The sequence below is a fragment of the Henckelia pumila genome, chromosome 2 (genome assembly GCF_033568475.1).
Source record: "Henckelia pumila isolate YLH828 chromosome 2, ASM3356847v2, whole genome shotgun sequence".
Taxonomy (NCBI): domain Eukaryota; kingdom Viridiplantae; phylum Streptophyta; class Magnoliopsida; order Lamiales; family Gesneriaceae; genus Henckelia; species Henckelia pumila.
This window is the reverse complement of record NC_133121.1, coordinates 94,645,653-94,658,598: the sequence shown is the minus strand read 5'-3', so window position 1 is coordinate 94,658,598 and position 12,946 is coordinate 94,645,653. Positions and strand designations below refer to the sequence as shown.

Here is a 12,946-nt window from a genome sequence, read left to right as displayed (position 1 = left end):
CCCTGAACCTTCTAATCAGGCAGAATCGGATGCCGACCCGAGCCCTTCTGAGACTCGGGAGGCTAAGATGAGGAGACTTCATCGGCTTAGGAATGACGAAGCCCAATTAAAAGAAGAGGGGAAGCATTGGTTCGAAGTACTTGTTTTCCATCTTAGTCCGGACATGGGTCCAACAATTAGAGATAGGTCGGGCATGCTCGAAGCCTACACATTGATAATCCCGGGACGCCATGTCCGGGCTCATAAACCCCCCAAGGGTTTCTTAAGTTTTAGCCTAGACCAAGTGAAGATGGGTCTTAGATTTCCAATCCCTCACATCATTTTGGCCCTGTGCCAATTTTTTTGTATATGTCCGAGCCAGTTGACCCCTAACTCTATTAGCTCTATTTTATCCTTAGGAGTCTTGTTTTGTTTTTTCCGGGTTCCCTTAGATGTGGGGAATTTTACCAAATTCCTTCAGATCAAGAAAACAGCCCCGGGTCGATTTTATATTTCTATCCGGCCCGAATACAAATTTTTGAAGGGAAAACCAAGCTCTCATAAAGGTTGGAACAATAGATTTTTCTTCGTTCGTCCTGAGCCCGAGCAGCCTTGGAAGTGTCGATCTAACTGGGCCATGAATTTTACTTCTCCTGACTTTCCTATTCCACCCAGCCATAATTTCACTAATTTTCTTGCTACCCTCTTTGAAAAAACCTTCAATATCGAGAGCCTAATCAAGGAAGACTTGCTTTGCAAATATGGCTTTTGTAGGAAAGGGATAGAGGTTCAGGGTGATTTAGGTAGGGGTACTTAACCTTTTTAATCATTTTCTTCTCTATTCTCCCGTGCACTCGTGTTAACCTTTTCTTCTTCTACAGACGAAAGAATAATCGAAGCTGAGATGACGGCTGACTTCCGAGCTGCAGCCAAGAGATTGAAACGGAAGAAACCCGAGGCGTCTGCGGAATCCGCCACTGAATCCGAACCGCATATTTCCGAGCAGCAATCCAAGAAGTCTGCCAAGAAAGTTCGGGGAGATGAAGCCCCGAGCAAGCAAGAGCCCACTTTCCAAACCAGCACCGTCGTTCATGGAAAGAGGAAGGAGAAAGTTTTCATCGATCTCGGGTCCCTTCCCGAGCATATGGAGCGGGGTGATCCTGACCATCCGTACAGCCCGGGAGTTTCTTTCTTTGCCCGTCCAGACCAGACCGGTAGTTTGAATATTCTTCAACATATGGTCTCTACCGAAGACCTAGATATAGTCCGGGCGGTCCAGGACTAGGAGGCTGAAGAATCCTTGACCTTGTCTTTCATGCAGGTAATTCCTTGTAATTTTCATTGACCATTTTTTTTCTTATTCTCCTACCCTTGAATAATTCTTTGAATTTTCATTTGTAGACTATGGTCTGGGCGGGAGAGGTCACTGCTCGATGTTACAAGGCCCGATCTGACCACTCTCTGAACCAAGATGCTCTAATAAAGCGGATAACCGTACTGACCAAGCAGATTCGTGACCTTAAAGACGCTCATGGTCAGGAAATACATGACATGAGGTCGGACATCGAGACTGCTCAGGACGGGTGGGATGAGGCTAAGAAGCGTATCACCAAGCTCGAGGATGTTCTGGCTGCCAAGGATCAAGAGTTTGAGATCGGATGGTCTGTAAAGAAAAAGGGATTTTATCAACTCCTCTGAGTTTGCCGACCTATGTGCTGAGAAGAATGTGGCTTTCTTCGAGGACGGCTTTAAGGGGTGTCTAGCTTAGGTCAGAGCTGAGGGATATTCTGAGGCTGAACATCCTTTCTCCTCCCTTTACTGTGCCAAGGCCTTGGATGACTTGCCTGACGAGGAGGAGAGATCTGAGCGGGAGGAAGCTGAGCAGGAGGAGAAAGAGCCTGAGAAAAAGAAAGATGCCGCCCCTTAGTGTTTTTTATTTTCCATATTTTGAAGAATAATGCATCCAACCTTTTATTCGTACCCTGCGTGGTCTTCCTTTTGGTTTTTAACTTGTTCCGTATTATGAATGGATGTCCCGCATATGACTTGTGTTAATATTTTGGCAAAGATTGATTTTTGAGTTTAACAAAATTTTGTCAAGTACTGGATTGATTCCCGAACTGAAATCTTAACAAAATTTTAACAAGTATAAGATTGATTCCCGAGCTGGAATCTTAACAAAATTTTGCTAAGTAAAAGAATAATGTCCGATCTGGAATCTTAACAAAATTTTGACAAGTATAAGATTGATTCCCGAGCTGGAATCTTAACAAAATTTTGCTAAGTAAAAGAATAATGTCAAAATCTGGAATCTTAACAAAATTTTGACAAGTATAAGATTGATTCCCGAGCTGGAATCTTAACAAAATTTTGCTAAGTAAAAGAATAATGTCCAAGCTGGAACTTTTATGACACTTACCCAATTAATGTGAGTTTTAATCTGATCACAAAATAAGTGGTGAGCGCCGAACTAATCGGGCTATAATTTTGATTTTGACCACGAATAGCGTGGTAAGTGCCGAGCAGTTCGGGTCGGATTAGACTCATATTTTTTTAGGGGCATCAATAGTACCTCCCCCTACTGGTCTAAAAGAAGTATGAAGTTTAGACCATGTGGTCTGGTCGGATCCCGAGCCCATGTAAGAACTCTTGTATTAACCAAGTACAAGTAACATTTCCCAACCGAATAGGCTTTTGATGGAAGCCACGAGTGGCGTGGTAGGTGCCGAGCTGGTGGGACTTTGAATTTGACCACGAAGTGCGTGGTAGGTATCGAGCTTGGTCAAGATTTTGAGATAACCACGAGTGGCGTGGTAAGGGCCGAACTGGTAGGGCTTTGTCTTTGATCATGTATGGCGTAATGTGTGCCGAATTGATCGGGTTTTGTTTTTTGATCACGTATGGCGTGATGTGTGCCGAACTGGTTGGGCTTTGTTTTTGATCACGTATGGCGTGATGTGTGCCGAATTGATCGGGCTTTGTTTTTTATCACGTATGGCGTGATGTGTGCCGAACTGGTCGGGCTTTGTTTTTGATCACGTATGGCATGATGTGTGCCGAACTGGTCGGGCTTTGTTTATGATCACGTATGGCGTGATGTGTGCCGAACTGGTCGGACTTTGTTTTTGATCACGTATGACGTGATGTGTGCCGAACTGGTCGGGCTTTGCTTTTGATCACGTATGGCGTGATGTGTGCCGAACTGGTCAGACTCTGTTTTTGATCACGTATGGCGTGATGTGTTCCGAACTGGTCGGGCTTTGCTTTTGATCACGTATGGCGTGATGTGTGCCGAACTGGTCGGGCTTTGTTTTTGATCACGTATGGCGTGATGTGTGCCAAACTGGTCGGGCTTTGCTTTAGATCACGTATGGCGTGATGTGTGCCGAACTGGTCGGATTTTGTTTTTTATCACGTATGACGTGATGTGTGCCGAACTGGTTGGGCTTTGTTTTTGATCACGTATGGTCGGGCTTTGCTTTTGATCACGTATGGCGTGATGTGTGCCGAACTGGTCGGGCTTTACTTTTGATCACGTATGGCGTGATGTTTGACAAAAATATGTCATTTTTTCATTAATAATCTCACAAAACATGTAAAAGAAATAACAAAGGAAATGAACTACTACTATTAACAAAAAAACTCAAAAATAATGAAATAACTCACAACCCTTTACTCCCATGGGGTCGGGTGAGGCAGCAGGTCGGACCGGGCCTCTAAGAGTAATATTTCTTCAAGTGTTGAGCGTTCCACGGCCGTTTTCCCTGTTTTCCTTGTGCATCTTCCAGATAGTAGGCAGCTACTCCTGCCTTCCCCACCACCTTGAAAGGTCCTTCATATTTTGCGTCCAGTTTTCCTCTCTATCCATGGTGTTGGATTTTCCTCATAACCAGGTCTCCCACTTGAAAGGCTCGGGGGTAAACCTTTTTATTATAGGCTCGGGTCATTCTCTTGCGATAGGCTGCTAACCGAACTGTCGCTCTAGCTCGATTTTCTTTAACCAGGTCCAAATCCATGGCCCTTAATTTATTTTTGTCAGGACCGTAGGCTATTATTCGAGCACTTTCATGTCCAATCTCGGCAGGAAGGACTGCCTCAGTCCCGTACACCATATTGTACGGTGTCTCATCCGTCCCGGACCTTGTTGTAGTTCGGTAAGACCATAAGACAGATGGAAGTTCATCCACCCATTTTCCTTTAGCTGAATCTAACCGGGTCTTGAGTGTTTGAACGATAGTTCTGTTAGTAACCTCCACTTGTCCATTCCCTTGGGGGTAGGCAACAGATGTAAAAATTTGTTCAATTTTCATCTGTTTACACCAAGTTTGGACCTTAGAGCCGCAAAATTGCCTTCCATTGTTCGATATGAGCCTGCGCGGTATCCCGAACTGGCAAACAATATTTTTTCATAAAAAATTCAAAACTTCTTTTTCTGTGATTTTGGCCAGGGGCTCGGCCTCGACCCATTTTGAAAAATAATCAACTGCCACCAACAAAAAATTCCTTTGACCCGTACTCATTGGGAATGGCCCAACAATATCCATCCCCCACTGATCAAAAGGACAGGAGGCTACCACCGCCTTCATAAATTCCGCGGGCCTCCACTGTAAATTAGCATGCCTTTGGCAATTGTAGCATGAGTTGACCAGGGCGGATGCATCCTTCTTCATTGTGGGCCAGAAAAAGCCGGCCAGGAGGGCTTTCCGAGCCAAGGCTATACTACCCAAGTGATTTCCACAACAACCTTCATGTATCTCTCGTAGGACATAATTAGCCTCGTCCGGGCCAAGACACTTGAGAAGAGGTTGGGAGAATGACCTTTTGAATAGTATCTTGTCAACCATCGCAAAACGTAAGGCTTTTCTTTTAATTTCCCGAGCCTTCTTATTATCACTCGGGAGCTCGTTCTTGGTTAGGTATTTGTGTATGTCATACCTCCAATCGCCTTCCAGTACGTCCGCTATTATGTCATCTAGACTTTAAGTTGGGATATCATCTCTTTACCCTTCAGTCCGGGCTCAGATGGTTCTCCCACGGAACTTGCAAGACGGGCCAAGTGGTCAGCCTTTGTATTTTCAGTCCTCGGGATCAACTCCATAATAAGTTCAGTAAAATCTTCTTTGGCTTTGTCTAATGCTTGAGCATATTTTATCATTTTTTCATTCTTAGTTTCAAACTTTCCTTTACTCTGTTGTATGGCCAGTTGCGAATCGGAATAAAGGGTAGCTCGGGATATACCAAGATTCCGAGCAGCCTTTAGCCCGAGCAAGAGTGCTTCATATTCTGCTTCATTATTAGATGCTCGGAAATCTAACCTTATTGAGATGTTGGTTTCCTCGCCCTAGGGTGATACTATCACAATCTCAACCCCACTTCCTGTTTGACAAGATGATCCATCTACAAATATCTTCCAATGGTCATCTTGTTCTAACTGAACAGTCTATGCTAAGAAATTGGCTAGGGCTTGAGCTTTGATAGCAGTTCGGGGTTCAAATTTTATGTCATACTCACTTAACTCTGTAATCCACTTGATCAATCTTCCCGATGCATCTGGGTTGGCTGCAATTTTTCCCAAGGCGCTGTTGGTAAGAACAGTGATCGGATGAGATAGGAAGTAGGGCCTTAGTTTTCGGGCTGTAATGACGATGGCCAAAGCTATCTTTTCCTGTGTCATGTAATTAAGCTCTGCTCCCTTTAAGGCATGGCTGACAAAGTAGATGGGTAAATGATTCATTCCCTCTTTCCTTACTAAGACTGAGCTTGAGCTGGCAGCCCGGGGCGTGACAGCTAGGTACACAAAGAGCCCTTCGCCCTGAACTGGTTTATTCAATACCGGTAGTTCTCTTAAATATGATTTCAATTCCTGAAAAGATTTTTCTCTCTATTCATCCCACTCAAAGTTTTTGGTTTTTCTGAGTGCTTTGAAGAAAACAAAACTTTTGTCCGCCGATCTCGTGATGAACCGAGCCAGTGCGGCAATCCTTCCTGACAGCCTTTGCACTTCGTGAATATTTTTAGGCGATGTCATAGAGATAATGTCCTGGAATTTCTCCGGATTAGCTTCAATTCCTCTCCTTGTGACCATGTATCCAAGGAATTTCCCGGTCTGAACCCCGAATGTACATTTGCTCGGGTTTAACATTAGTCGATACTCGCGAAGTGTTTGGAATGTCTGGGTCAGGTCGGCAATGAATTGCGCGGCTGTTCGGGTCTTGACCAGGATATCATCCACGTACACCTCAATATTCTTGCCTATCTGTTGTTTGAACACCTTGTCCATTAATCTTTGATAAGTGGCCCCAGCATTTTTGAGTCCGAAGGGCATAACCACATAGCAATAAGTTCCTGTGGAGGTGACAAAATTTACTTTATTCTAATCTTCCTTGGCTAAGGGAATTTGATGATATCCTTGATAGGCGTCCAGGAAGCATAACAACCCATGCCCCGATGTAGAATCCACCAGCTGATCTATTCGAGGCAAGGGGTAGCAATCCTTTGGACATGCTTTGTTCAGATCACGAAAGTCCACGCACATGCGCCACTTGCCCGAAGACTTGGGTACCAGTACTACATTTGATAACCAGGTCGGGAAGTATACCTTTTGAATGTGTTCGGCTTTCAAGAGTTCTTCGACTTGTCCTTGAATCACAGCGTCTTTTTCGGGCCCAAAGTGTCGTTTTTTTCTGAATAATTGGACGATATTCCTGGATAACGTTCAATTTATGCTCCATTACCTCTCTTCGCACCCCTAAGAGATTGGATACAGTCCATGCAAAGACATCCTTGTTCTCATTCAAGAAATTTATCAGTTTTTCTTTGAGGGAGGCTTATATCGTCCTTGCCACCCTGACTGACCCAGTCGGATGGCAAATCAAAATTTCTTCGCATTCTTCTTCTGCAGTCATAGGGGTATTTTCTTCTAACAAGTTTACTTGTTCCCGGCCTCTAGGCCCGGGTCGGTCATCATGGCCAACCTTGACTGCTTTTTGTTCTATCCGTACTTCTTCTACATAGCACTTGCGAGAAATCTTCTGATCTCCCTGAACCTCGCCAATTTCGTTACCCACAGGAAATTTGAGCTTTTGATATAATGCTGATGCTACGGCCATAAAGATAGTCATGGCCGGTCTTCCCAAGATAGCATTGTACGCAGAGGGTGCATCCACGATAATAAAGCTTACAATCCGTGTTTTGCTTGTACGGTCCTTTCCCAAAGTGAGCGGTAAATTGATCAGTCCAGTAGGTCGGATGGCATGACCTGTAAACCCGAACAATGACGTCACCACTGGTTCTACCTTATACTCTCCTAAATCCATCTGATTTATGGTCTCTTGAAATAGTACATTGACTGAGCTTCTGAAATCCACAAAAATCCGGGCCACATCGTAATTAGCGACCAGAGCTCGAATAACCAGTGCGTCATTATGACTAGTATCTGACAAGCCCTTAAGATCATCCGGACAAAAAGAAAGGGTCGGGCCTGTTCTAACCATATGGTCGGCTATCTCCTTGTTGCTCAATTTCCTACTGCTCGTTTTCCTTGCTCTATTGGAATCTCCATCTGTTGGTCCTCCGGAGATCATGTTAATGACTCCTCTCGCGGGTGGGGGCGGCCCTTGATTGTTACCCGGTTGATTTGGATTCGGGCGCTGAAAGTTGCCCTGTGGTGGCTCGGGTCTTTGTCGGGGTCCTAGGTGTTCGGAACCATCCCGACCCCTCTTATTCGATTGATATCCTCCGTTCTGCTTTCCTATGATGTCTTTTATCCTCGGATTTTGTTGAATTATTCTCTCAATTTCTTGTTCCAATTGTCGACAGTCATTGGTGTTATGCACGTACTCATTATGAAAGTCACAGTACTTGTCTGACTTTGGCCTGCGAGGCCCCTGCTCGCTCCATGGGGGCCTTTGTAAAAGTTGTTTTTCTTCGCATATCTGGAGGGCTTGAGTCTTGCTCATACTTAGGGGGGTGAAAGAGGTGAATTGTCCAAGCAGCTCGGGTCGAGGAACTGGTCCCGCTCTCCGAGGCGTGTTAGGAGTTCTAACATTCTTTGGACTCAAGGGCTTGTCCGTCCACCCATTCAACCGGGAAACTTGTATCTCTTCTAAATTCACATATTTTTCCGTCCGAGCCAGCAGCTCGTCGTAAGTAGATGGTGGTTTTTTTTATATCAAAGATTTAAGAAAATCCCCCGTAGCAAGTCCTTGGGTGAAAGCGCTGATGAGCAGATCAGTAGTAGCAGTAGGCACTTCCAGGGCCAAAGCGCTGAACCGTCGAATATATGTGCGCAAATCTTCTTGGCCTTGCTGTTTGATAGCAAAAAGACTAAGAGTAGTTGTAGGGTGTTTTTTGCTACTAGCAAAGTGGTGTAGAAAGACCTTGCTGAAATCTTTGAATTCCTTTATATCCCCCGGTCGTAGTAGGTTAAACCATTGCTGCGCTGGCCCAATCAGGGTATTGAGGAAAACTCGGCACTTGATCGGGTCAGAATATTTGTGCAGCAGTGCGGCATTCTCGAAACGAGACAAGTGCTCTTCTGGGTCTCCTTTTCCATAATATTCTCCCACATGTGGGAACTTAAAATTTTTGGGGAGTTCGGACTCCAGTATTTCGGCAGAGAATGGAATATTCCGGACTGGCGTGGCTAGGTATCCGGATTGTTTTTTCTTTAAAAGCTCCATCTCTTCTTTCAATTTCTTGATCTCCTCTAATTGCACGTTCTGATCTGGTGGTGGGGGAGGGAGATTGGCCGCCCTTGCAGCCATAGCCTTTTCAACAGCGGCCGCAACCAGTTGCTTCATCTGTGTATCTACTCCATTCGTGCCCACCATCTTAACTCTGTTTCTTCAAATTTCCACAGACGGCGCCAATTGATGATGTCGATTTTTTCCTCCGGGTTCGGTCTGGTAGAGCGGATCTCCAAATCCTCCACAAAACGGGTCGGGTCGGGTTTCGCGTGCACTGCACAGACAAAAGCTGAGTTAGGGGGCGCCGAAAGTGTTTTCGGCGTGACCCCTCCGATGCCTAAGTCAATGCTCGAAAGTGAAAGAGCTTGACAAAAAGTAAGAACAAGAGAATATGTGTGAGTGAGTGCGTGAACAAGAAGTGAATAGAAGAAATGAATGAATAACCATAAACCATACCTGTATTTATAGGGGCTTGGAGGGGTAGGTTACCTTGTCAAGGTAGAACATGTGTTAGAGTAGAACTCTAATTGATGAGTCTCAAATCATATCAAATCTTGGATTCCTAAGATATTTGTCTTTATCTGTTGCGGATCTTCATGTATCCGAGAAGACTAGAAGGTTCTAGATACCGAGCCCGTCTTGGGCCCGGGTCGGGCTCCACCCGTATCGGTTAGGGCTCAAGCCCATGAATTTATGATCACGAGCCCATTCCCTAACAGAGCCATCTTAGACTGGATTTTTCACAAAATAAGACTAGATGAGCCTCAATATATACTCCAAAAAATATGGATTATTGGGCTCGGATCGGGTTAGACCCATATATTTTTTAGGGGCATCACAAATGGAATATCTTTGAACTCAAATTTAACCGTATGTGTGTCTTCGAATTCTTTTCACTGTCTTAAATTCACGAACAATAACTAGTAACTTCTGTTTTAAAATTTTTTTTCATTCCCATTATTTTCTTACTCTAAATCTGATCTGTGCTTATTAAATGGTTGACTCAACATAATCTTTTTTTTTTTTTTTTTTTTATCACTATTATATTATTTGTACTAGACATTAACGCGAATGTTTATTTTTTCTCCCTTCAATTATCACGAAGAAATCAAAATTTTAATTGTACAATGATATATCACTCATTTGACATCAACATTTCAAGTTTGGGATGATATGTCTACTTTCTAATCATCATATTATAAATTTATAACAATACCCTTCTCGATCTCCAAAAAAATAATATTTTATTTTTATTTGTCAAGAATACTGATCGTCCTCTTGATTTTGAATTTGATATGGACTTTTATTCCTACCTAGAAGAAAAGCTATAATTGGTAATTGCAATTTATTCATTTATTTATTTTTGCTTTATCATTAGTGGCAATTAGAAATTTAGAAGACTAAAATGAGAAAAAGTGGATCAATATTATCATTATTTTTTACCAATGGATCAAATATTATTTATAAAGTCAAGTTGGTGTCCTTCCCACGATCGATAAATAAACAACTAAATTATTATAAATTTATAATCGAATTATTCACTAACCTTTAGCTTTTTAGGGTTCCACGTGCAATGTGATGTATTAATCCTATCTAATTAGGTATCTAATTCCTTTCACTCTCTTTGCTAAATTATTATTCATTTGACGGGTCGATATGATACATGACAATTAATATTTTTTTACATAAAATAATAATAATAATAATTTTTCATAAGAAAATTTAGATAATTATCTCACGAAATTGACTTGAGAAATAGTTTAATAAGAATGTTATATTTTAAATTTCGATCTCATATTTTTTACAATCTTAAATAAATTACAAGAGCCTGCTAAAATTTGGTGCACATCCAACTCGTTTTTTGGCCGGCCAAGGTAAAATGGAATATCCCTTACTTGATAGTTTCATTTTTGTCTAAAAGAAGGGAAGAAAAAGAAAAGAACAAAAAAATTAAAAAATGTAATTAACTCGCACCTCTGGATTCAGTGATTTACATACATTTTACTAATCAAGTATAGCTATATCGAACAAATAAAAAAAATTGTCATGAAATTAAATATACTAATAATTCTAAACAAACTTACAATTAATCGTACTCCAATCCAAAGCGTAACATGTATGTGGACAAAACCACGCATTCGTCTGGAAAAACAAATGGTATCAATTTATCAATAAACCTTTTATAGTAACAACAAACTTAAAAATAATAAATATATTATATTTCGCTCACCAAAAAATTATTATTGAAATTTGGTCATCTGGTTCCGAAATCCTGGTTATTCCGAAATCCTGGTTACGCCACTGACTAAATATTCATCGTCTCAGATCCGAATCAGTAACAAGACTAAGCGCTTCGACAAGTGTCTGTTTAAACCTCAGAAGATCCAGCCTCACATTCTGCATATCAAGATACACACTTCTTGCTGCCCTGTACCCACCTTTCCTAAACAAAGATGCCTGATCGGTGAACACCTCGTCGTCCGGGGGGTATACTCTGGCCAACGAGCTCTCCTCCCGGTCGATCTTGTAGCGTAAATAACGCACCCCCATCGCACGTGCCGTGTCGCCATAGTACGTGTTGGACGCCCACTCCGTGCCCAAGAGTTCGACCTGAATCATCACTGCCCCGTTGGGCAAGAAAATCTCATTAGTCAAACCTGCACCATGTGCCCCAACCAGCACACTGCAAGAGTTTATCAGCTGAACAAATTTATTCATATTCGACACGGTTTTCGATCTTTTAACAAGGACGAGATCGAATCCCACTTCTTTGATCAGCTGGATCATTTCATCTTCGTTCAAGAACCGCCTGGTGTTGGTGCGGGACAGCAGCATTAGCCTTGGTTTTGGCATCTGAGAAACATGGCTGAATTTCAAACCGTAAGCTTTTCTCAGAAAATCCCTGAAACCACTCATTGAATACCCCCCTGGAATTTCGCTGGAATTCAAAGCAAGATCGTTGTGGTATCGTAAACCGATTACCGAGCCTGGAAAGCAATGCAAACTGCCGTTTATAGCCGGATTCAGCACCTGGTACCTCGTTAATCTCGACAAGACTTTACCATATTTACTAATGAATCTCGGATTATAGTCCTCGAGTACTATAACCACCCGGGATTCGAACTGTTTCGCTGTAATGAAGAGAGGGATGATGATTTCATTCATCTCGTGGAACACATTTCCCATGCCCCCGGAAGAGAAAATCAAGGCAGGGGCGTCGTGCTCGAATTCGCAAACCGGTGGAGTTGAGTTTCCCATTTGAAGAACATGAACCGGTGTGATTCCTGGGGGAATGTCTTCTTGTCTGGCATGCGGATGGATTACGGTTTCTTGAATCTGATTCGGGGCCGATTGTGTGTAGACGGTCATGTTTCTTGTGTCGATTTTTACGGGCTGATTCGCTACACAGACTAGAGAGTGATATGTTCTGTCACATGCAAAGCCTGTGGATTCAAGATTTCTTCTATCTTCACCTGCATCAATCCAGTTCCCTTTTTTTCAGCAAATCTCAGATCAAGAAAATCTCGCTTCTTGCAAAAAATTTACAAGAAAGATGATGAATATTAATTCAGGGACCTCTTACTAATCTTGATAGATGAAACCTCATGAATTCTTGATTTTCAGCTGTTTCATTGATAATCTTCTTGCTGACGGAACTTTGTTCTATACCAGAAAAGTATCGCATCCCTGATAAATTTACAAAAAATTCATTAAGTTGAGAATGTTTTCAGGACTTCATGAACAAAGAACAGAGCTAAATTCAATGGAGAAATTGTTTGACTTACACCGATCAAAAGGGATATTATTTCCCCAAAAGAAATCAATCCCAACACAAATTAGAGGAAGAGCAAGCAGAAAAATGATCGGAGTGGCACCAAAAACCATTCTTTTTGGCTCCTTCTCCATCTCTCGATGGGTTTGAAACCAGCTAGCTCCAAGATTTTGTTTCCTGTTTTCTGTTCAAGGGAAGGGATTATTGGAACTAAGCAAGCAATTATTGGGAAAGCTTTGAGCTAATCTAATGGTTATTTTCATACTTTTTAATTAGGCCTAGCATCATTTTCCACTATAATATTAAAATATTGTATTGAATTATTCTACGTAGACTTTGAATCGTGGAAAAGCATCTCTTTGCAGGGATGATTTTCTGAAGATGGAAATTAATATAGAAAATAGCTGCCTTGCTTTCTTAGCGTGTTCTATTTGTTATTTCTAAAATTTTATTCCTCTAAAATATATTTTCTCTAATTAATAATATGTAGCATTCGGTTAGAATAATC

At 42.2% G+C, this 12,946-nt stretch overlaps 1 protein-coding gene across 2 annotated transcripts; it reads right to left on the bottom strand.

Moving 5' to 3' along the window:
• Positions 1–10,552: 10,552 nt before the first annotated feature.
• LOC140884401 (xylan glycosyltransferase MUCI21-like) lies at positions 10,553–12,659 on the bottom strand. Of its 2 annotated transcripts, XM_073291143.1 has the most exons (5): positions 12,452–12,659; positions 12,243–12,353; positions 10,897–12,139; positions 10,751–10,808; positions 10,553–10,580 (listed from the first exon to the last, which is right to left on the bottom strand). In XM_073291143.1, the coding sequence occupies exons 1-3, from the start codon at positions 12,570–12,572 to the stop codon at positions 10,980–10,982; spliced, it is 1,392 nt and encodes a 463-aa protein (XP_073147244.1). In that variant the 5' UTR covers positions 12,573–12,659; the 3' UTR covers positions 10,553–10,580; positions 10,751–10,808; positions 10,897–10,979. The 2 variants fall into 2 exon arrangements, with proteins under 2 accessions (XP_073147244.1, XP_073147243.1); XM_073291142.1 differs by lacking the exon at positions 10,553–10,580 and having other exon boundaries at positions 10,618–10,808.
• Between the last annotated feature and the right edge of the window lie 287 nt (positions 12,660–12,946).